The sequence below is a fragment of the Pleurodeles waltl genome, chromosome 7 (assembly GCF_031143425.1).
Source record: "Pleurodeles waltl isolate 20211129_DDA chromosome 7, aPleWal1.hap1.20221129, whole genome shotgun sequence".
Classification (NCBI taxonomy): Eukaryota; Metazoa; Chordata; class Amphibia; order Caudata; family Salamandridae; genus Pleurodeles; species Pleurodeles waltl.
This window is the reverse complement of record NC_090446.1, coordinates 545,157,083-545,183,027: the sequence shown is the minus strand read 5'-3', so window position 1 is coordinate 545,183,027 and position 25,945 is coordinate 545,157,083. Positions and strand designations below refer to the sequence as shown.

The following is a 25,945-nucleotide window of genomic DNA, read 5'->3' as shown; positions in this document are numbered from 1 at the left end:
ACCAGATCATATATAAGAATGACAATGAGCAAGGGATAAGTTGAATTATTTCTATATAAAAAAGGTGAGCTAAACAATAACACTTACCAGTAAAGGTGTTATGAGGAAAGTGAGTTTTCAAGGATTTTCTATTATGAATTTCGAGGGAAATAAATAAATAAAAATGAGGTAACAGCACTCTGGTTACATAATGGTAGCCCATTACAAGTATGCCCACTCTAAAAAGGAGGTGATAATTGTATATCAGTTAGAACCCTTTCTTGATATACTTCTGATAGCAAAATTAGGTGTGGAGAAAGCTGTCCAGACAGTGAAACCTTTCTCCCCAGAGTAGGTAGTAGACGTTATTACAAAACTTCCTAAAGGAACAACAGCAGAAAGCAATGACTTGCCAGCTGAGTTTTATTGTTAAAAAAATTGTCGACCAGGTATCTATCAATATAACCGAGCTACCAAATAACATTTTGGAGTGAAGGATTTCACATTCAACTTAAAAATCTGCAAAAATGCACATCATCCTAACTCATACAGAACAATTACACTTCTCAAAAGTGGGATATTATTGTGGGATATTATTAAAGTGTATTGTAGAATTAAGGGTCTGATTTAGATCTTGGCGGAGGGAATACTCCATTACAAACATGACGGATATCCCGTCCACCATATTACAATCTCCATATGATATCATGGGATTGTTATACAGCAGACGGGACATCCGTCACATTTGTGACAGAGTATTCCCCTCCGCCAAGATCTAAATCAGGCCCTAAGTCTTATTCTTTGAGAAATTCCACACAGGCCAAGGGGTATTGATAGCAATTAGTCTAACACTGTCCAAATGCATCAACATTTTGGCAAGACATTTTGAGAAATACAGAAAGACAAATGCAAATCTTCCTTCCTTGTGACACTCTGTAGCAGTTCCAGGGTACTTCTATCCCTCGGATAGCTATCCCCAATATATCAAGGTCCGTATTTACTAAAGACTTGCGTTGCTGTTGTGTCACAGAATGCAATGCAAACCTTTAAGTAAGATTTACTATGCATGCAGAGCCACCTTGCGTGGCACTGCATGGCATAGTAAATCTGGAGTAATGCAAGGCAGCATAAGTCACTGCTTTGTGTTACTCTGCAGTGGGAAGGCATTCCATGGGTGGAGTGTGGGTGTTCCTATGCATTCACCCATGGTTTTTGGCGCATTTCAGATTTACTAGCACTTGTAAACCTGGGAATGCTTTAAGATGATATTTCTTCCCGGGTGAGGTGTAAAAAGGAGGAATATGTTTAATTCTTCTTGTTTTTTACCTCTTTCTATGTGTGCAGCATTCTGCAACACACATAGAAAGAGGAAAAGCCTCTGATGATTGTCTATGGCCAGGAACGTGTCCATAGCTGCACAAAAACAATCCTGGATTAAATGCGGACACCCTTGCACCAAGGCGCAAGCGTGCCTGCGATGGTGTTAAGCTGCACTAAGTGCAGGGCGAGAGCAGGAATGTGCTATATATTAATAGATATTTCACATTTCTGCCTGATCCCTTTCATGCAATGCAGCACAGCAAGTTGTCTTGCTGTTTTGCATTGTGTTACTTTTAGTAAATCTGCCCCCAAGTGCTTAGTCTTTGTATGCATGCTAATAGCAAGGTCCATAATTGCAACTTATTGGAAAATGAAACACCTCAATTTGCAGAATGGCTCAGTAAAAAAACTAAGATTTATAAAAGGAAAATATTGTGTGGCTAGAAGAGACGCAAGCAATTGTTCTGCAATTGAATAATTTTATAGATGAGGACGAATTGAAGTAAAATGTTATGCTTATTACCGCTTTACTTCCTGCGCTTTAAGAACAATAATATTGTGAGCACAAATGTTTAGGACAACAGCTGTTTAAAAAAAATAAATCCTTCAGTTTATGAACGTGCTGATTCTTGTTCGGCCCTACTGAGGCAGGCAGTCTATCGCTTTGCAAAGTGTATTTTTCTACATAACTGTAATTTTTAACTGTATGTGTGATGGTTACGAGATTGTGTACACTTAAAAAGGTCTGTGCAGGTCATGTTGTTAAGTCAATTGTAAACGCTGTAGGCCTCATCAGTTCACTGTGAAAAGTTAGGTCAGAATCCATAGGATTGGACAGTTTATTATGAACTATTATGATAAAGCCAGGAGGCCTGACATACTTATTATGGAAAGTGTATCTTAAAATGAACAAGCTTTTTTAAGGGCGTAATGTTATTACACTGGTTTAAAGCCAATAGGGAGGTATTTTGTTATACAAAATCTCACACCTTACCATAGTAGGCAAGGGTTCTGGTGTTAAGGACCCATCCAAACAAAATATAGGAAAGAAGATATGTACCATGATAATCCTAATTAGGCTATATTAGGAAGGATCTTATATTGTTTTGACAACTAAATGTATACATATTTGCATTCAATTATGAAACATTTGATGTTTGTCTTGAGGGAAGGCTTATGCCCAACACAGGTGGTCAAAGTTAGTTACGGTGACAATCTAATGATTAAAGGTGATAGGCCAGTTTATTCATTATTAAACAGTATATTAAATGCAGTAGGAAAGACTTATTAACTGTGAAAAGCATACGTTAAATCAATAGGCATTTAATGGTAGATTGCTATTACTCTATATTAAAATCTACAGACAGGTATTTTGTTACATGGTACCTCACAGATAACAGTAATAAGCAAGGGTGTTGGTATTGGCTAGACCCTTTGTCAAACTATGGGTATAGATGATTTGCATTACGAGAATCCATGCTAGACCCTCTTAGGAGAGTTAGAATTTTGATATCGCAACAGTTACTGTTGTTGATGCAAACCCAGCATATTGGATCTGTCCTGGGTGTGTTGACACAGGTGTTGCCCCACAGCTGAAGCCCCATTGCCAAGTGCCAAAGAAAGCCAAAAGACGTGAAATCAGGCAGGAAAGGCACTGCCAAAAGTACTGATTTTGATTTTTCTATGGTTTTGGATGATGGTATTCAAGAGTTCTTGTGTGTGACAACATGGGGCCCTTTTTTCACAACTTGCAGACACGCTTAAATCTTGCCTAGCGCCTCTGGTCGAAAGGCTTTCTAAAATTGAAGCTGAAGCTGTAAGGATTTCTGGCTTCTGCATTTGTCATTCAGGTCACTCAGGTCCAGTCCTTGAGGCACCTCTCACTACACCACTGCCAGCCTCCCTTGAACCTGTCCTCCATCCCTTGCCCTAATGGTTGTACCACACATGATCAGGACCGAAATTCCCAGTCTGCAAACTTGGACTCCGTTACTTGCCCCCAGAAACACTCCTTCACGTATTAATCTTCCCTCAGAAAGCTTTCCTTTTGTAGCAGTCTTGGTGAACGCCCTTAATCTTAAGGACTCCTGTTTGAGTCACAGGATCAGCTCAAGAACAAAGTATGCCATTAGCTAGCTATTCATTCAATGTTTTCACTGTGAGACTACCAGAACATTAAGGTGGTGTGACGGGTGAACTGGATTGGTCCTATTGATAAGACTGCCCATGGTGACTGTATTATTATAAATTTTAGATATTTCTATCTTGCCAGGCATGTTTTAACCCCTTTTCAACAATAACCTTTCCCTATAGATGCTTACATTAGTGTTTTGACATTAGATTGTTTTTTTACAGGCATCTGCATGCCGGTATTTCCCATCCACATTGCAGAGAGGCAGCTTTAAAATGTCTTACTCCAATAGATATACGATGTTAGGTTACTTCAGTGCCATGGATTGACATCACCAGAGCCCAGGTGACATCAATCCCCCCTGTAGAAGCCTTGTACCTGCATATGCCCCAGTAAAGCAGGCTTCTCTGACAATCATTGGGCCTCTGGATACTTCCAGCTCATGTTGGGTGGCCAGGGGGAGCCCGGACAGAGATATCCCACTTCTGGTGACCCTTTGTCTAGCTCCCCTTTTGGGACTTATTTTTTAGGTCTACATTAATCTGCTGGAATGTCTGGACTTATTTTTAAAGTGGCTGATGTGAATTTGCTCAATTACACAGCAGGCTTTGATCTTATCTTGCTTCAGGAAACTTGGTGCCTGGAACTCCCAACTTGGGAAGGTTTTCATGGCTTTTGTGTGCCTGCCCGGAGATCTAAAAGGAATGGTCAGTGGGGGTTTGTTGGTTCTAGCCTGCACAATATGTAATTTTGAGGTACATCCAATTTCCTTTAAACACACAGGGATACAGCTCTTGTGGGTGCTACGCCCAAGTGCATTTAATTTTTGTCTAATCAATTTTTGTAACAACGGGGGCACAATGACTACTTATGCAATTTAGAGGTTGTGTTCTCTATTGTCCAATGCTTAAGGAAAAGGTTCCCACTTATGTCGCTTAATTTTAATATCCTTTAATATCCTTACTGGGGAAGACGTCATTGCTAAGCTGCGCTCCAATTATACAGTTATTCAGCCCTTTTAGGTGGTTTGCAATGCATGCTTCTTAGGTAACATGATTTAGAGGGGTGGAAAGATGTCAAAGTTTTTATGTGAATTTGGACTGCAGTATAGAATGGTGCTCAGGAGCAATATTGCATCAGACATCCCTACTTTTACAGGGCGGGGCAAGGCTCGGTTATTGATTATGTCCTAGTCTCACCCATTATGGGTTTGTATATTGGCACTATTAATGTGTTGGTCAGTGCATTTAGCAATCACAACCCTATTGAGGTTTCCGCTGTCTTCCCTGGGCCCATCAACAGCACAGTAAAGGCTACTCCGTTAGAGATCTGCCCACATGACCAAGGGCTGCGGCTTCGGTGCCAGGGAGTGAAGTTTTTAAAATTTCTCTGCCAGCTCATGAAATCCAATCGATTCATAATAATGGTATATCTGATGGTAGATACTCAGCCGGGTACTACTATACTTGAGGCCTTTGATTCCTTGAATGCCCAGATCAAAGAAAACCTCCTGGGTCAGGTGAAAACATGTAAAAACATTGCACTATGTTGGTTCGATAAGGAGTGCAGATATGCTAAAAAGCAACTGTGACAAGATTAAGGTTGGGGTGTGTTGAGCCTGTCATAGAATATCTATTAGCAATAGAAAGCAACTCGCTAAGCAAGAGATGGGGGATGATCTGGTGGCATCTATCCAACTTAAAAATTCAGGAAGCTGTTGGAAAGTTCTTAATTTTCCTAAGCTTACTGAAACTGTGTCAGCAGGATTAGGGACCAAAATTAGTGCCGACAAATGGGTTACTCACTTTAAGGCTATGTATTCCTATGTGGGCCCTGGGGGCAGCAGGCCCGTAGATCGATCTTCATTCTTCCCTCTATCTATAAAGTTTGTATTAAGTAAGGTTTGGGAGGCGATCATGAAGAGCCCATCCAAGAAAGCCACAAGGCTGAATATGGTCCCAATAGATCTATATGAGGAGAACATGGAGTTTTGGTCTCTGGTAATCATGAATGTGATTAACAATGCAACCTGATGTGATTTCCATATGTCATGGCACACTGCTGTAATTATTCCGGTCTACAAAAAAAGACTGTAAAAAATGACCCACAATGCTACAGGCTGATTTCTCTTCAGAATTTGGAGGTTAAGGTCAATGGGTTTAGTTTAGTTTAGTTTAAGAATTTATAAAGCGCGTAGTGACCCGAAGGCATCCCAACGCTAACCTAACCTGACCGGTGCTGTCACTAGGAGAGTTGAGAGCGCTACCTACAGAAAAGAATAGTCTTGAGTTTTTTCCTAAAAAGTAGTTCTGAATGTTCCTGACGTAGATCGGAAGGAAGATCATTCCAAAGACGGGCGGCCTTGGTAAGGAAGGAGTTGGCCCCCCAAGCTCTCTTAGACCTCAAGATGGTCACAAGTCGAGAGGAGGAGGACCTCAAACTTCGAGAAGGAACATAAAGACATAGCCGCTTTCTAAAGAACATTGGGCCCTTATGTTGAAGAGCTCTATGAACAATGCATAGGGCCTTAAAATAGGTACGTTGCTTGAAGGGGAGCCAATGAAGCGAGGAAAGAGCAGGTTTAGCGGATACATGTCTGGGAAGATTGACAAGAAGCCGGGTGGCTGTGTTCTGGACTGTTTGTAGCCTTTTTATAACATAAGCCGGGGCGCTGAGAAAAAGTGAGTTCCCATAATCCAACCGGGAGAGGATAAGAGTTTGAACGAGGATTCTTCTGGCCATAGGGGGAAGAAGAATCGAGATTTTCCTAAGAACTCTTAAGATGCCAAAGCATATAGAGGAAACTCTTTTTGCTTGATAATCCATGGTCAGACGAGAATCCACCCAGAAACCAAGGCCCGTATTTATACTCCGTTTGCGCCGAATTTGCGTCGTTTTTTTCGACGCAAATTCGGCGCAAAACGAACGCCATATTTATACTTTGGCGTTAGACGCGTCTAGCGCCAAAGTATGGGCAAAGAGCGTCATTTTTTAGCATGAACGCCTTCCTTGCGTTAATGAGATGCAAGGAAGGCGTTCCCGTCTAAAAAAATGACGGCGACGCAAATGCGTCGTATTTATACTCCCGGGCAAAAATCACGCCCGGGAGGTGGCGGGTCAAAAAAACCCGCATTTGCGCCACTTTTTAACGCCTGGGTCAGGGTAGGCGTTAAGGGGCCTGTGGGCTCAAAATGAGCCCACAGGTGCCCTCCCCTGCCCCCAGGGACCCCCCCTGCCACCCCTGCCCACCCCAGGACGACACCCAAGGATGGAGGGACCCACCCCAGGGACATTCAGGTAAGTTCACGTAAGTATAATTTTTTATATTTTTCAAATTTTTTTGGGTGGCATAGGGGGGCCTTATTTGTGCCCCCCTACATGCCACTATGCCCAATGACCATGCCCAGGGGACAGAAGTCCCCTGGGCATGGCCATTGGGCAAGGGGGCATGACTCCTGTCTTTACTAAGACAGGAATCATTTAAATGGCGTCTGTGCGTCGAAAAAATGGCGCAAATCGGGTTAAGACGATTTTTTAGCGTCAACCCGACTTGCGCCATTTTAAGACGCCCTAGCGCCATTTTCCCCCTACGCCGGCGCTGCCTGGTCTACGTGGTTTTTTTCCACGCACACCAGGCAGCGCCGGTCTGCTTGCGCCGGCTAACGCCATTCCATAAATACGGCGCCCGCATGGCGCTTCGGAATGGCGTTAGACGGCGCTAAATTTTTTGACGCTAAACTGCGTTAGCGCAGTTTAGCGTCAAAAAGTATAAATATGGGCCCAAGGCTTTTTACCTGGTCCTTAGGGGGAGGAAGATTATTGAAAGCCTCAGAGTACAGCGGAAGCGAAAGAGCTGGGGGGGAATTGCCTAGTACAATGACTTCTGACTTTCTGTCATTGAATTTGAGCTTAGACTGGACCATCCAAGCTCCAATGTCTTTCATACAGCACGAGAGGTTAGCTGCCGACGAGTCCCCGGAGCTGGATAGGGACACCACAAGTTGAGTATCGTCGGCATAGGTGACCAAAGACAAATTGTAGGGAGCGATCACCTTAGCCAGCGGAGATAAATAGACATTAAAAAGAGTTGGGCTCAAAGAACAGCCCTGGGGAACTCCACAAGTCAAAGGAAAAATGTCAGAGAAGTAGGCTCGATCCAGGACTTGAAAAGATCTGCCTTTGACAAAAGCGGACAGCCAGGACAATGCCAGGCCTCCTATCCCCAATTCTGAGAGCCTGCGGCAGAGAAGGTTGTGGTCCACTGTATCAAAAGCAGCGCTGAGATCAAGCAGAATCATGGCCACATGGGACCCTTGGTCCAAAAGCTGCCTGGCTGACTCAGTCACTGCAAGGGTGTATAGCCCTTAGAAGGATTGAGGACTGGTCTAGAGTTAACCAGCTAATTTCCCCTGTACAATATGGGTTTAGGGAAGGGCTCGGCACCATTGTGCAGTGTCTTAACCTCCATCTAGTTATTAGTATATATATACTTGTTACAGTGGGCCCCGTTATTTCGCTCCTTAATGGACTTAAGTAGTGTGTTTGATAGGGCCAATTGCAGTAAGTTCTGTGATATTCATTTGGCCCTAAGTCTGAAAGAGACTTTGGTTACTTTTCTCCAGTCATTATATTGTGGGGTAAGTGCCTCTGTTAAAATTGGTGCAGGAGGGGAATGCACTGACACTTTTAAATTAGAACAAGTTGTCCGCCAGGGCTGTGTCATGACCCCCATACTATTTTTATTACATATTAATGGATTAAATGCCTCTTTAGTAACTTCAGGGAAGGACATGCCCATGATAAGGACAATGCCTATTCCGGCCCTGCTCTATGCAAATGATGCTGTGTTAATGTCCCGTACTCTTAATGGCCTGGGGGCCTTAATTAGTAGTTTTGTTAATTGATGCATCAGATTTGGACACCAATACAGCTACAACTAAATATATGGCCTGCGGCTTGAGAGCAGGAAAGGAGGCTCATTTGGGATTAAAGGTAGGCATTTTGACCGTGTTATGGAATTTCTATAACTGGGGGGTCGTGTTTGATCAGAAATCGTTATGGTCGCCTTGCAGAGCCATCCGTTGTTTATATTATAGCCAGTCTGTGGATACTGTTTGACTTTTCCAAGAGAGTGTGCAATAAACCAGTACAGTCCTTTTTGTAGGCCTTTCAGCAAAAATGTTTACCAGTCCTCATGTATGGCACAGTGGTCTGTGGTTACCGGAATGTTGCATCTATGCCAGGTGGTAGAGAATCAGTTTGTCGTTGACTCCTGGGATTAGTCCCTTCGACCCTGCATTATTTTCTTCATGAGGAGTTGGGTATTCCATATGTAACTGATCTGATCAGGGTGGCCCCCTTGGTTCTCTGGGTTTCTCCCTGGGCAAATGAGGTTACTGTTGTAACGTAGGTAATGTATGTAATTCTTTACACTTATGTATATTGATAGATTAGCACAGCCTTGTGCTATGATGTAACATTAGAACCTTTTGTGTGGGGAATTCTATTGGTGGCGGTTGGAGTGGAGGAAGCTGGTGGTGAAGCATCCTCTGCCTGTACAATGTTGTCTGGGGCTGCTAAATAAAGAACCTACATCAAAATAAGACTGTAGTGAATACTACAGAAATTGGCGACGAAAGTGGCGCAGCCCTGGATGTGGTGAAGCAGATTGTGTTGATGAAGAGGCAGTGACACTACTCTGCCTATTGCAATGATACTGTAGGCCCTACCGTAATCAAGCTTGGCAGGAGAATCGGACGCAGTACAAGATTGAAGAGGACCAAGGAAACTGTTAATTAGTGAGCCCCAAAATACTCGTTCCTTCCCACATGAGTCCTCTAAACAAGGAATGCACTTTGACAGTCTCAGAGGACAGATTCAGCTGTGGCAAGTATATGCTTAATTCAGCATGAACGTGAGTACATTTAAAATCCATTACCTACTTTATCCGTCTCCCAGCCGGTCTTCAACTGCCTGTACTGTGAATTTACCCATAGTGTCTCCTCGTGGCAGACATATTTCTGGTACATTTGCTGTTCCACACAGCTTGTTGGTTAAATTTCAGCATTACAAAGATTCACTGATCAACACAGCTTATATTGTTGACAGATGAGTCAATCATTCTCTGCTGATCATCACAGCTGATTACGAAAGTTCGAACATTTGAATCAATTTGGAGAGTTTAATATAATTAAAATGTTATACAACTGCGCCACCTACTGGGTTTTTATGTAACTGTTCACATGCTAGTTGATCTTTATTACTAACACATTGCTGTTTATTATCAAATTTAACCAATATATTGTGCACTTGTGTTATTTTCTTTGTTTCTGCCACCTCATTACAAGCAGTGAAACATGTGTGCATTACACTTATTGAACTTATCCAATCCTCAACCATTTATTCCTGCGAAAGGAGAGCCCACGATGCCTTGGAAGGAATGGAAAGAGTACTTTTGTAATTATATAGACACTTTTGAGGAAGAGGATTTTTCACTGGAGGAAAAAAAAAAGGTACGGCTGTATTGCTTAGGTCCAGGAGGGCTTAAACATACAATCAGATTGAAAAGAAACCCAGAGAAGGAGGGAATGTATTTACGCACGCTTTGGAGGATCTTGATGCACATTTTTCACCTATTGTGTGTCTTGCTGTAGATAGGTATAAGTTTTTCCAGAGGAAACAAGGAAAAACTGAGAATGTTGATGACTACATTGCTGCACTTCGTGCTCTGGTGTTAACATGTCGTTTTGGTCCACTCCAAGAAGAACTTATTTGTGATCATATTATTATGCATGCGAGCAACCCAAATATTCAGGATAAACTGTGGGTCAACGGTGAAGCACCTCTAAAGGAAGTGATTGTTCTAGTAAAGAAAGCTGAACTTACAGGTAGATGTGCCAAAGCAGCAATGGATGAAGTACAAGAAATAAAAGAAGTTAATAAAATATCTAATGCAAAATACTGGAAAGGTGGTGAAACTAAAAAAAGCTTCAAGAAGCAACGGATTATAATTGCAAATCCATGAGTGTGGAACAAAAGAAGTGTTATAGGTGTGGGAGTGCTGACCACTTAGCATTTTTCAAAAAATGCCCCGCAAGGAATCAAAAGTGTTCTCATTGTGGTGATGTGTCACTATGCAAAGGTTTGCAGAAGGAAATCAGTTAACTCAAATGTGAATGTTAAATACATTAGAGACAACAGTGACTCTAATTCTGATGATTTGGAGAATACGAATGTTCATCAGGTGTTTTGTATAGATTACGACATTTTAGGTGTAGATCAAGTTAAAAGGATGAAACCATGGTGTGAATTGGCGGTAGGAGGGGTGATGATTAAGGTGATTGCAGATTCAGGTTCACCCTTTACCATAGTGAATGAAGATGTATGGAAGGATAAATTGGTGGAAAAATTAGGCACACATCTTGACAAATCTGAGGTTGTTGCCAAGAGCTATACTGGAGACAAAATTGAATTTGTGGGTTTCCGGGAGTTAGAATTTCAGTTTAAAGAAAGGAAAGCACAGTGCAAATTGTACGTTTCTAAAAAGGGACCCTCAGTCTTAGGTTGGACGGACCAGGGTGATTTAGGAATAATTTTGAACCCCAACAGTCCAGATCCAGTGTTGACAATTAAAGAAAATCGTCAGGGAAAGGAAGAAATATTGGATTCTTACTGTAAGAGGCTGGCCTGGCTTGTAGTGGGTACCAGAGGTACTTACACCTTGTGCCAGGTCCAGTTATCCCTTATTAGTGTAGCAGAGGTGTTTCTAGCAGCTTAGGCTGATAGAAGGTAGCTATGGCAACGCAGCTTAGGCTGAACAAGGAGACATGTAAAGCTCCTACTATACCACTGGTGTCATATGCACAATATCATAAGAAAACACAATACACAGATATACTAAAAATAAAGGTACTTTATTTTTATGACAATATGCCAAAAGTATCTCAGTGAGTACCCCCAGTATGAGGATAAGTTATATACACAAGATATATGTACACAAACCAAAATTATGCAGATAATAGCAAAAGGAAGTAATGCAAGCAATGTAAAGTTACAGTAGATTGCAATAGGAGCACATAGGTATAGGGGCAACACAAACCAAATACTCCAAAAGTGGAATGCGAACCACGAATGGACCCCAAACCTATGTGAGCTTGTAGAGGGTCGCTGGGACTGTAAGAAAACAGTGAGGGTTAGAAAAATAGCCCACCCTAAGACCCTGAAAGGTAGGTGTAAAGTGCACCTACAACCCCCAGAGAGCACAGAAGTCGTGATAGGGGGATTCTGCAAGGAAAACCAACACCAGCAATGCAACAACAGTGGATTTCTGACCTGAGTACCTGTAAGACAAGGGGACCAAGTCCAAGAGTCGCAACAGTGTCAAGAGTGGGCAGGAGCCCAGGAAATGCCAGCTGAGGGTGCAAGGAAGCTGCCACTGGATGGAAGAAGCTTGGTGTTTTGCAAGAAAGAAGAGGACTAGGAACTTCCCCTTTGGTGAATGGATGTCCCACGTCGTGAAGAAGCTTGCAGAGGTGTTCCCACGCAGAAAGACCGCAAACAAGCCTTGCTAGCTGCAAGGGTTGCAGTTAGGGTTTATGGATGTTGCTGTGGCCCAGGAGGGACCAGGATGTCGCCACTTGGATGAGGAAATAGAGAGGGCGCCCAGCAAGTCAGGGAGCCCTCACAGAAGCAGGCAGCACCCGTAGAAGTACCGGAACAGGCACTTAGAAGAGGAGTGAACTGGAGTCCATGCAAAGTCACAAAAGGGAGTCCCATGATGCCGGAGGACAACTCAGAAGGTTGTGCACTGCAGGTTAGAGTGTCGGGGACCCAGGCTTGGCTGTGCACAAAGGAAATCCTGGAAGAGTGCACAGGAGCCGGAGCAGCTGCAAATCACATGGTACCCAGCAATGCAGTCTAGCGTGGGGAGGCAAGGACTTACCTCCACCAAACTTGGACTGAACAGTCACTGGACTGTGGGAGTCACTTGGACAGAGTTGCTGAGTTCCAGGGACCACGCTCATCGTGCTGAGAGGGGACCCAGAGGACCGGTGATGCAGTCTTTTGTTGCCTGCGGTTGCAGGGAGAAGATTCCGTCGACCCACGGGAGATTTCTTCAGAGTTCCTGGTGCAGAAAGGAGGCAGGCTACCCCCAGAGCATGCACCACCTGGAAACAGTCGAGAACGCCGTACGGATGAGCGATACAAGGTTGCTAGTAGTTGTCTTTGCTACTTTGTTGCGGTTTTGCAGGCGTCCTGAGCAGTCAGCGGTCGATCCTTTGGCAGAAGGTGAAGAGGGAGATGCAGAGGAACTCTGGTGAGCTCTTGCATTCGGTATCTGAAGAATTCCCCAAAGCAGAGACCCTAAATAGCCAGAAAAGAAGGTTTGGCTACCTAGGAAGGAGGATTGGCTACTAAGAGGTAAGAGCCTATCAGAAGGAGTCTCTGACGTCACCTGCTGGCACTGGCCACTCAGAGCAGTCCAGTGTGCCAGCAACCCCTCTGTTTCCAAGATGGCAGAGGTCTGGGGCACACTGGAGGAGCTCTGGGCACCTCCCCTGGGAGGTGCAGGTCAGGGGAGTGGTCACTCCCCTTTCCTTTGTCCAGTTTCGAACCAGAGCAGGGCTGGGGGATCCCTAAATCAGTGTAGACTGGCTTATGCAGAAATGGGCAGCATCTGTGCCCATCAAAGCATTTCCAGAGGCTGGGGGAGGCTACTCCTCCCCAGCCATCACACCTATTTCTAAAGGCAGAGGGTGTTACACCCTCTCTCAGAGGAAATCCTTTGTTCTGCCTTCCTGGGCCAGGGCTGCCTGGACCCCAGGAGGGCTGAAACCTGTCTGAGGGGTTGGCAGCAGCAGAAGCTGCAATGGAGACCCCGGAAAGGCAGTTTGGCAGTACCCAGGTTCTGTGCTAGAGACCCGGGGGATCATGGAATTGTCTCCCCAATGCCAGAATGGCATTGGGGTGATGATTCCATGATCTTAGACATGTTACATTGCCATGTTCGGAGTTACCATTGTGACGCTATACATAGGTAGTGACCAATGTATAGTGCACATGTGTAATGGTGTCCCCGCACTCACAAAGTCCGGGGAATTCGCCCTGAACAATGTGGGGGCACCTTGGCTAGTGCTAGGGTGCCCACACACTAAGTAACTTTGCACCCAACCTTCACCAGGTGAAGGTTAGACATATAGGTGACTAATAAGTTACTTAAGTGCAGTGGTAAATGGCTGTGAAATAACGTGGGCGTTATTTCACTCAGGCTGCACTGGCAGGCCTGTGTAAGAATTGTCAGATCTCCCTATGGGTGGCAAAAGAAATGCTGCAGCCCATAGGGATCTCCTGGAACCCCAATACCCTGGTACCTCAGTACCATATACTAGGGAATTATATGGGTGTTCCAGTATGCCAATGTGAATTGGTGAAATTGGTCACTAGCCTGTTAGTGACAATTTGGAAAGCAGAGAGAGCATAACCACTGAGGTTCTGGTTAGCAGAGCCTCACTGAGACAGTTAGTCATCACACAGGGAACACATACAGGGCACATACTTATGAGCACTGGAGCCCTGCCTGTGAGGGTCCCATTGACACATAGACTAAAACAACATATATACAGTGAAATATGGGGGTAACATGCCAGGCAAGATGGTACTTTCCTACACTTACCCAGAATTATTTTCTGGCAACGTGGGGCTGTTGAATGATTTTCAGCACAAAATAGAATTAAAATCATCAGCAATTCCATGTATTCATAAGGTTAGACACATACCTATCTCTATTAAGGAGGAGGTTCACGATGAATTGAAAAAACTGGTGGAGGGTGGCATTATTGAGCAAGTTGAGTCAGCAGAATGGGTTTCTACATTAGTAGTTGTAAGGCGTTCCAATGGTAAAGTAAGATTATGTGTGGACCTTAGGGAGCTGAATAAAAACATCTTAATTGACCAGTATCCATTACCACGCATAAATGAAATGTTTTCCGCAACAAAGAATATGTGTTGGTTTTCAACTATCGATCTAAAATCTGCTTACCATTAGGTGCCATTACACCAGGATAGTAAGAAATACACAACGTTCATAACGCCTTTTAGATGTTATCAATATGCCCGAGTGCCTTTTGGACTAGCATCAGCTGCAGCGATGTTTCAAAGGATTATGAGTAATAGATTTAGTGGAATCTCTGGGGTGATGTTTTTCCAAGATAACATCCTAGTCATGGGTAAAAATAGAGAGGAACATGACAATAAGTTGAAACAGGTTCTAGAAATCCTTAAGAGGAAAGGTTTGACAATAGAGTATAGTAAATGTAAATTGGCTCAAGAAGAAGTGGTTTACTTGGGTCATAGCATCAGCAAGAATGGCATTAAACTGATGCAAGCTTTAGTGGAAGCTATCAAAGAGGCTCCTTGTCCTGCTGGGAAAGAGGATGTCAGAGCTTTTCTAGGTTTAATTGAATTTTATTCCAAGTTCATTAGGAACTTTTCAGAAAAAACGTATCATATACGACAATTACTCAAGAACAAATCCAAATTTATTTGGTCAGATGAGTGTCAAAGGGTGTTTCGGGATTTAAAAATGGAAATTTGTAAAGCACCATTTCTGAAGGGATTTGATCCCAAATGCAAATCCATTGTGACAACAGATGCAAGTAATAAATGGTTGGGGGCGGTACTAATACAGTGTGATGATGAGAACAATGAATGGATTGTTGCCTTTGCATCATGGTCTTTGACCCCAGCTGAAGAGAGATACTCAGTCATAGAGCGAGAAACATTAGCCTGTGTGTGGGCATTGAACCATTTTCGTCAATTTGTGTGGGGACTGCATGTCTTGTTGAGGTCTGATCATAAACCTTTAACAAAGGTTTTGACGACTGCTAGATTACAAAATGCATCTCCGAGATTGAGCAGGATGTTGGTAAAATTGTTGGATTTTACTTATGATGTATAGTATTGGCCTGGAGTCAAGAACAAAGTAGCTGATTTTCTAAGTAGAATGTCATTACCAATTAAAAATGTAGATGAACTAATGGGTGAGGAGAGTTGTGTGGCTGGATTATTTGATGAGGGAATGGAAGGTATTGATATTATGGAATGGAAGGAAGGATGGGTTAAGGATGACAGTTTAAAAAGAATAGCTGGTTACATAAATGGAGGTTGGCCTGAAAAAATAAATCTTGGGGCAGATGGAAAAAATTTCTGGGAGGTGAGAAATGAACTTTATTTAGAAAACAATATGATGTACAGAGGTGGAAGAGCTGTACCTCCAGTTTCTCTTAGGAGAAAGATCCTAGATTTATGTCATGAAGGACATCTTGGAATATCCAAAACTAAACAAAGAGTCAAAAGCAGGTATTGGTGGCCTGGTCTTGATAAGCAAATTGAAAAAAAAATAAGAGACTGCCTAGAATGCAATAGTTCTGATACGTGTCAGAAAACATTTAAACCACCTTTATTACCCATTGCATGCCCCAATATGCCCTGGGAAAAGATAGGTTTGGATGTGGTGGGACCGGTGGAATGCAATAATGGTGAATACAAATTTATTCTCGTCGCAGTGGACCATTTTTCAAAATGGCCAGAGATTGAAATAGTTCATAAGGCAGAATGTGAAAGAATTATTACATTTTTAGACCAAATACTTACAAGAGAAGGTCTACCTAAAACTATGATTACTGACAATGGTCCTCAATTTGTGGCTGAGAAATTCAAATTAAAAAAAAAAAGAAATGGTGTAATCCATATCACTACCTCATTATACCATCCAGAAGGAAACGGTTTAGTGGAACGATTCAACAGGGTCATCAAAGGGAGAATCCAGTTGGCCAAGAGTAATGGTTTGACTTGGGAAAGTGAGCTATGTAAGTTAATTTGGGCTTACAGAATTACTCCCAGTAGCGTCACTGAGGAAAGTCAATTTTCCTTAATGAGAGGTCGTGAACCTATCAGCAAGGATCTTGGTTAGCTATCGTCTGGTAAGCGAGTCGAATGGTCACCTGATCAAGTAAGATTGAAAATCAACAAGGCTCAACAAGCATATAAGGAGTGGTATGACAAGAAAATCAGAACAAGAGAATCCAAAGTAAACTGTGGAGATTGGGTTAAAGTGAGAAAAGAGAGAAAAGTCCGAAAAGGAGAAAGCAGATATTCAGAGCCTCTGAAAGTATATGAAGTATTCCGTAACTCAGTTAAATTAAGTGATGGGAAAGTGTGGCATTTGGGCAGGGTTTCCAAGTGTAGGAATGTTAAACAAGCTGAAACAGAGAATGTCAAGAGTTATGATTGGTTGGAAACAGAGGAAAAGGCGAGTAGTGAAGAGGTAAATTTATACGGTAGATTAGTGAGGAGTGACAGTAAAACGCGTGCGCTTGAAACACCAATGCAGGATAGTATTCAGCATTCGCTGCTTGAAAGTGAAGCGACCGGTACACAAAACTTACAAAACAGTACAAACAATGACAGTCAAATCAACACTGGAAGGTTTGGTAGGATTATTTCCAAACCAAAGAGGTTTGATGACTTTGTATGTGTTAATGCAGTTTAACTGAAAAATATAATGTTTGTTTCTGTTAGATTTTTTAAAAACGTACTGTTTCTTATCAACCTGTATGAATTTAAAAAGAAAATGTGTAACTTGCTTGTAGTGTATTTATGTGATAAGATATACGTGTATGGAAGTTCTACTATTATTTTTATTTTATTTTTTTTAAATATAAAAAGGGCAGATGTGTTGTAACGTAGGTAATGTATGTAATTCTTTACACATATGTATATTGATAGATTAGCACAGCCTTGTGCTATGATGTAACATTAGAACCTTTGGTGTGGGGAATTCTATGGGTGGCGGTTGGAGTGGAGGAAGCTGGTGGTGAAGGATCCTCTGCCTGTACAATGTTGTCTGGGGCTGCTAAATAAAGAACCTACATCAAAATAAGACTGCAGTGATTACTGCAGTTACCTCCCTTAACAAGGAGATTATTCCAGATTGCTTGAGATGTGAGAAAGATCTTGCTATTCCCTGGCTGAAATATGTGAGTTTTTTGGCTGAAGAAATTGGCTGGGACATTTCTAGGGCCGACATTTCCAAGGTCAAATGCCTTTTTATGACCCATAGCAGGTCTTCCAGGGAACAGAGACAGCTGAGAAAATCTCTCCTGACGGGCTGCATAATTATACAAACCTCACCTAATTTTGAGCAATATTTGAGCTGGGTTGTGAGCCTCTGGTAGAGAGCACTTTTATCCAAGTTTCGATTAAGGGCAATAAGATGTCTACTTTGTTTTCCCCTGGGCAATTTGACAACTTTTCTGTGCTAGTCTGTCCATGTGAATAGTTTGCTGTGCAATCCCTTGAGGCCTTTATCTTTCTTTGAAAATATAATGAGCCATTTACATGAAAGTTTTTAAAACCAATTCTTAATGTATATAGATTTCAACAATGGAAGCCTGCTCTTTACTGTTTACAAATGTTGCCTAATATTCAGGTCTGCTTTAATGTTGGTAGTTTTTTAAAATTAGTGGTTAGTTAACGAAGATCTTTTTTTCTAATGATTTTTGATTTCTAGCATATGTAACATTTTCCTATTATTTTATCTGCATAATGGTGTGATGCAGTTATGATTGTTTTTAAATAATCGAATAAAGCTTTTTGATGATGATGAAATGGCAAAAATAATTTGGTATTGTTAGAAATTGGGTCTCTGGTTGGCAGAGGTATGCACGCTATCCAAGCAGGAATCACAAACCTCATCATGTTCAGTCAGATACACACCATAAATTAACATGTGGTCACCCTCTGGCAGCTTGGCACAGAGCAGACAATCTTAACTTAAGAGGCAATGTGTAAATTATTTGTGCAACACTTCAAACAGTAACACAGTGAAAACACCGCAAAAAGACTTTAAACCAGGTTAGAAAAATAGGACTTAATTTAATGAATAAAACAAGATACACATGACAAAAATCCCAAAAAGTAGGAGTCGAGATATTAATTTTTAAAAAATAAACTTAGTTGTAGTGCTTAGAAGCATAAAGCGCCCACAAGGGCTATTTGGTTGCTCTAACTGGGTCAAATCTGAAAAGACAGACCGACCGTGATAGAGCGTGGGTCGGTTCCAGGGATCAGATTTGGCCCACTGAAACACTACTTTGGTTCAGAGTTGCGTTGACATTGAGAACAAGATGCAAGGGCAAATGGGGGTGATGCGTTGGCATTGATCCTGAAGATGTAGGCGATGCGTCAGCTCTAAGCCGCAAAAAGTCAGAGATGCTTCGGGAATGGAGACAATGCATTGCACAGTCAGCAATGTGGTGCTCCCGATCCTCGCAGCAGTGGCTATGCGCGTTAATTGGTGGTGATAAAATGTGCTTAATCGTCGCAGCAGCAATGCGTTGGCATCAATGGAGATGTGCCGGTTTTGAACGGCGCAAAGGCATTAATGTGCAGGTTCTGGCAGTTGCAGCACTTTATACCCACTTTCAAAGAACCAGGATCTGGATTGGCATCACTTGACATGGCAAGACGTTCAGCAAGCAAAGCCCAGGTACTGTTGCAGGATGTTGAGAAGTCTTTGATGTCCCTGAGACTTAGTACAGGGGGCAATACAACATTCCTTTGGAGTCACACTGGGTTCAAGTGAGATGGGCCCAGTCCTTCTTCAGCAGGGCAGAGGGCAGCAGACGGCGGGGTAGCACAGCAGTAAAGTAGTTTTTCCAGAGCAGCAGTCCAGAGAGGCAGACTTTGTAGCAGCACTGCAGTCCTTCCTCCTGGCAGAGTTCTTCACAGGTCCGGTAGTATACTAAGTTGGTAGGGTCCAGTACTTATACCCAGTTGTGCCTTTGAAGTAGGGGTGACTTCAATGAAGTGTCTTTGAAGTCCACAGATGTCCTTTCTTCCTGCCCTAGCTCCAGACTCACTCTAGGAAGTATGCAGCCCTTTGTGTAGGGCAGGACACTGCCTATTCAGGTGTGTCAGCACCTCCCTTTGATCCTGCCCAGGATCGCTCATCAGGATATTGATGGCCCATCAGTCACACCTAAGCTCCCTTTGTGTGTGGCTCTCTAGATGGAATGCACAAATTCTAGCTGTCACCCAGCCCAGACATGTATTGGAGACAGGATGCAGGCTACAGGGCTAAGCGGAGGAAAATGCCAACTTTCTAAAAGTGGCATTTTCAAAATTGTAACAATAAATCCGACTTTACCATTAATGAGCATTTATTATTACAATTCCATAGGTACTAAACATGACATATCTACTCTCAATTAGGAATTACAGCTTATTAAATGTAATAAGGAATCGCCAATGTTAACATATGAGAGTGGTAGGGGTCACAGTAATGAAAAACGAGTATGGGAGATTTTCACTACCAGGACATGTAAAACTCAAAGGTATGTGTCCTGCCTTTTAATTACATAGCACCTTGCCCTGTGGCCTACCAGGGCCTACCTTAGGGGGGACTTATATGAAATAAAAGGGGAGTTTAAGGCTTAGCAAGAGGTTTTAAATGCCACGTCGACATGGCAGTGTAAACTGCACATACAGGTCTGCAATGGAAGGCCAGAGACATGTTTAATGACTACTTGAGTGAGTGGCACAAGCAGTGTTGCAGTCCCACTAGTAGCACTTTAGTATGCCAGTTGTGGCTGTACCAGTCAAACCATGTTTAGGGGGGAGAGTGCATCCACTTTAGCTCTGGTCAGAAGTGGAAAAGTGCTCAGAGTCCTAAGGCCAACACAAATGAATCAGCAAAATATCAAGCAGGCAAAATGTTTGGGGGAAGACCACCCTAAGACTAACAGGTCTAAAGGTATACATTTGTAATTTATGACATTTCTGCCTAATGATTGCCATATGGGAAAGCTTACACTCAGTACAGTAGAGTACAGTTGATTATGGTGACGCGCCAGAATCATAACAGATATAGGCATTATTAGTGCACTGGAAAAAATGAAAAATGATACCAGATGCTGTAGGTCTGATCTGTTTATTTTGAAATGTTACAACAGAATAGTTTATTTACTATGTACTACATTTCTTAAAATTAATAGGCCTTACGAGTGGATTGTTTTGCACTGTGTTAAAGCTTGCGTTCACACATTTTGTTACATGAAATTTCACACATTACCTCTGTTGAAAAATAATTGCACTTTTGCCGATAGGTTTCATAGCGAGCGAACTTTTATTTCCCTTTGTGTGTCTGCTTTGTGCTGATGTCGGCCGTCGGCTCGCTTATGTGAAACGTTTACCTTTCAGTTTATGTGGCAAGAAAGGTCCGGTTAGTTCTATGAAACTGTTTTACTTTAAATTTTCAATTTATGTGGCAAGAAAGCTCCGTTTCGGAGTTTACAATGCTAATAGCTCTAATTTCTAGCAAACGCAAGACCCATTGCATTGCAAATGCTTGTTTTAAAGAGAATACTGCAGCCCCCAGGGTGCTCTAATGAGCTGCTAGCTTGCTGCTCATTTCACTGGTAATGTGCCACTTTCCGTAAGGCCACTTGTTTTACCTTCTTAGATGGCCAACCTGTTGGTTATAATTGAGGTGATCATGCTGGAACTTTAAAATAGCTAAAGTCTATGTACCATTCCTCTGCGAGATGGACAACCCCTGCTATGCTTAGTTTCATTTTTAGCAAGCATTTGCCGGTTGTGTTCGGACGGCAGCAGGTTTTCTTTTTTCTACTTCTATTCTTTTATTTTATCTAGCATATATTTTTGAGTTTTTGTGTGTTTTATTTTGGTTGTGTCAGAAGGCAAATGCAAGAATAAGTCATTGAATCAATAAGTGGTGCATAGGTAAAAAGATGAGTGACAGTGCAAAAATGATGACTAACTTGAGTGCTTTTAGCTGAAAAATGACACAAAAGTCACTTTCATGCATATGCTACACCTATTTGACAGTGCTAGTGTTGGTTTCTTAATTCACCAGGGCTGCAGAAAGATGAATGTATGGTTAGGGGCTGTGGCATGCACTATGAATTGTTGAAAAGATGTCAAACCTGTTAAACAGCCTAGTCATTCAAACATTTCAGCTAAGTTTTAGTTTCTCTTAAAAATATGATAAAATTCCTCCATTCAGCGACATTTCTTTGGCCTAAATGCCGGGGATGAGGTTCAATGTCTTCCCTTTTTGCTCTGGCAGTTTCTCAGTACAGTTTGCTTAGAGTTATGACAGACAGCATGTGGCAGAGCAGGGCGACAGCGACCATGCAGACAAGCAATTGTGCCTTTAGACCATGGATACTCAAAGTACGGCCGCGGGCCTCATGCGGCTCCTCTGACCTTTACATGCGGCCCCTTGGGCAACAGGAGCACTGGGCAGCTGTTTGCTCGACTCCGCACTAACAATACAAATATTAAATAGACACAATCATTTATTTCAAACTTATTTGGTGTTAAAGAAATGAAGTAACTAGGGACTCCTGCACTTCACTTTAGAAACGCCTTCATTTTTAAATACATCTTGCAGCACAAGTGTAAAACTAAGACAGTCTCTTCAAAATTAAAAAAGTGTATTTAGATAACATTCCGAACATTTTTGCCTTAGTACAATTTATTTTATCAGTGAATTGAGATGTATTCATTTAAAAGTGATAGTTTTCAAACATAAATTTGGAAACATAAATTCTTTCCTCTACCCTGAGAACACCATCAATAGTAAATTAAAGAGGAAAGCCACTTGGTATGTGCACTTTATGGCCTGGGTTCCTATCATACATTAACAAAATTATAGTTTAAAAAATCAAACATAGAAGCAGGTTTTGTGCAGCGCACACCATGAATCATGTATTTTGAGGTCATTTTAAATGTGATAATGTAGAAAAAGGAGGGAAAGCGAGACTAAACAATTGCCTAGGATCACACTATTTGTAAAAGTGGGTAAGCTGGGATTCATTCCAGGTTTTCTGGTTTCCTATTGTTTTTTTCAGCCACTAGATGTATATCATTTGCTTCTCTTACACCTACCTTGCCACCAATCCCCCCAGCTACCCCACCCATCTGCCACTGCCCTGACATCAATGCGGCCCCCAGGCATGTCACAGACAAAACTTTTTGGCCCCAGGGAAAATGTTTGCGAGTACCCTTGCTTTAGACAAATGAGGTTGTCTTTAACCTGTACAGTACCTCCTGCGAGCAAGCAAATTGGCGGGTCTGCCCGGGGGATCTGTTGCCCTCCTCAGAGCAGCGTCAGATTGGCATCACAATTAGGCCTGGGTACTCCAAAAAGTACCCCACATAGCCAGATTGTGCTGTTTCATGAACCACCATTTGGTTAGTCTCAGTGAACTCATTTCTTTAGAGAAATGTTTGGTAACTTAAACATTTTAAAGCCTTTAGAACCAATAACATTCGTGAAAACTAGAAGCACTGCATATTGGCGGGACGGCTCAGGTGAAATAAAATGGTTCAAGGCCCACAGCAATAGATTTGGCTAGGGTTTGCCAGTAGGCCGGTTTTTAAATCACCCGAAGCCATATTTTATCTCTGATCAGTATGTATTTAAAACAGTAAATACAAGGTGAAAGCACTTTAAAATGTGCTCTAAATCTGCCTTAATAATATGTGACTGATGTTAAAAAAACAGAAGATGGGCATTTTTCTTTAAGGAGACCTCTGTAATTATTGTGTGGGCCTTTGCAGACTCTTAAAACATGAACAAATGTTCTTGTTTTATTTTTTGCAGTTTTATTTAGTGCGAAATCGGCCCAAGGAGACAGGGCGATATACATGAGCATCAGTTACACTACACAAGGTCGAATTAAGTTTATTAGAGACTTTAGGAGATTAAGAGCCTAATTTAGATCCTGGCGGAGGGATTTGCTGCTCCGCCCTACGTCATAGTGCAAGGGCATAAATTAGGTGCATTCCTGCCATTGCACTATGACGTAGGGCAGAGCAGCAAGATGACTTGTGCGCTGCCCTATGCCAAAACCCTGTAAAAAGGGCTAGGTTTGATGCAGCCTCGGCTGAACATCCGGGGATTTTGAGCAAATGGTTTGGGGCCTGATTTAGATCCTGGTGGAGAGGATTACTCTATCACAAACATGACGGATATCCCGTCTGCCGTATTCAGATCCATAATATACTATGGAGATCATAATAATGTGGACGTGATATCTGTCACGTTTGTGACTGAGTAATCCCTCCGCCACACATGGAAGGAGGTAAAAACGTGGAGAAATAAAAGTATTTTTCCTCGTTAAGCCTCACCACGGGAGGCGTAAGGTTTTAGCTCTTCCCCAGGTTTACATGTTTATGTAAATCAGGAGCAGCATGAAAATCCATAAGTGTTGTGTGGGACAACCCATCACAACACCCATGGAATGCCTCCCTGGCGCAGAGTAAGGCAACCCAGCGACTTGCGCTGCTTTGCCTTACTCCATATCTATGAGGCCATTCAAAGCTATGTAAAGTGGCTTTGCGTGGCCTCATAGATAAGTGGCTTTGCGTGGCCTCATAGATAAGTGGCTTTGCGTGGCCTCATAGATATGGCTGAGAGGTTTGTGCCACCAGAGTATCACAAAAAGTGACGCTGTGGCGGTACAAGCCTCTGATAAATCAGTCCCTTAGTTTCCCAGTTCCAAAGTTTGCAGCTTTGGCCATAGCACATTCTCTCTTTGTGCTGAATCAAACATTAAAGCTTTTATCAGGAAGAAATAGTAATCTATTTCCTTCCAGTCTGATCATCGTCTCAGGAAAACGGTTTAATGAACTAGAAATCCTTCAGGGAATGCTGATACTTTCAATACCAGCATAGCAGATCTGGGGAGCAGTGCAGCTACTGCGCCAACAAAAGTATAACAGCCCTGACAATAAGTTCCATTTCAGCCCATTCGTAGTACACCAGCTCTGCTGTTCCTCTGGGAAGTGCTGACACTGTCCATTATTATTCATTTGGGGAGCCTCTGGGAAATCACGTTAATGTAACTCTAAGGGTATGCCCATACATCGAAGTTATGACGTGATGGTTTGCTGAAGTATGTTTCACATAGACAACATATGTGTGAAGAAACCTCCTCCTTGGAACTTTAGGTACTGTGCACAGTGGTGAGTTTCATCGTATTTTTCCATTTCCTTCACAGGGGTTTTATGTTTGTCCAAACCCAAAATTACATTAATATTTTGCAATATAACTTTCCAACAGCTGCCAAAACCAAAACGCTGTCTTAATTATCACTCACCGATTTTTAACGCACAGAGTACATTCGTTGGTGTATACCGTATTATCTGTGCCGCAAACAGGATTATAAATATAGGGACAAGCTGCACTCCGATAGCACAAAGGCTGAAAAACAAATTGAGATTCTGAAACAATGTAATGCAAGAGCTTGACCAGTATAAACTATGACAATCCGGGTTAGATTTAGAAAAACTACAAAACCGGAACAAACAAATTAATATAGGCATTAAATATTGTTATCATAGTAGGACATTCCAATATTGCTTATGAGTCCTTTTAAAAGGATTCCAGAGCTCCAATGCAAAATTACATTTTTCTGTTTTGAGGTCGCTCCCAACTACTAAAACCGATATTTTTTAGTATTTTTTAATTATAATCATGAATATTTTTCTGGCAATTTCTGATGGTGCTGCAAAGCAGCTGCCTGTATTTCTACTAGTGCGGCACTAACCCTGTCTCATTGGCCCAGATTTATTAAAGCTATGCACTATTGTAAAGTGATGCAACACAAAGTAGCAGATGTAATTGTTATGCAGTGCAAAACCACTTTGAGTTGCTTTGCTCCAAGATGGCAATATTGGGGTGTATCAGCGCAAACTCCTATAGGTTTTGATGCAAAGTCTGAAGTAGTAGGATATGTGTTACAGTCTTTGCATCAAAAACTAACACAAACTAAAAGAAGGAGAAAACAAGTGAAAATATGGCCATTTATCCAAAAAAGACTCATATTTGTTGTAGTACACAGCACACATCCAATGTGTTCAATCCTTCCGAGTTTGCCTAGGCATATTCATTTGTATTATGGGGCATGTGTTAGTCCCTGTTTGTGGAAGGGTGGCACAGGGCAAATACTGGCTGTGGGGCATCAAATGTGGTGGTCAAGGTCGTTTGTCACTGGTGTCCAGGTGCCCATCCTACTAAGGTTCTGCAAACTGGGCCAGCACGCTGTTTCCGCACTTGACTATTAGGGTAGCTAAGGAGAGTAGTCCATGGTGACTCTGAGTGGTAGAATGGGTTGAAAGAGGTGTAAAACGCAAACAATCACAAATTAGACGCAATAATGTAATGTCCAGTGTAATAATACTTGTTACTTTAGAACAAAATAAGGCCCATATTTATACTTATTTAGCGCCACATTTGTGCCTCTTTTTGATGCAAAAGCGGAGCAAACTTACAAAAATACAATTGTATTTTGTAAGTTTATGCCGCTTTCGCGTCACAAAATGACTCAAATGCGGGGCTAAAAAAGTATAAATATGGCCCTAAGTATTTCAATCAGAACAGAACTTAATACGGCCCACAAAGAGAAAGCAACGCTCAGGGATGCA

General features: G+C 42.2%; 1 protein-coding gene across 1 annotated transcript in view; it reads right to left on the bottom strand.

The window, feature by feature from the left end:
- Window positions 1-25,945, bottom strand: part of LOC138247279 (serine protease inhibitor Kazal-type 1-like) — a 152,000-nt gene that overhangs the window by 43,305 nt on the left and 82,750 nt on the right. The window contains exon 3 of the mRNA XM_069201998.1: window positions 24,619-24,722. Within this exon, the coding sequence (XP_069058099.1) occupies window positions 24,619-24,722 (104 nt within the window). The remainder of the gene's footprint in view (window positions 1-24,618; window positions 24,723-25,945) is intronic.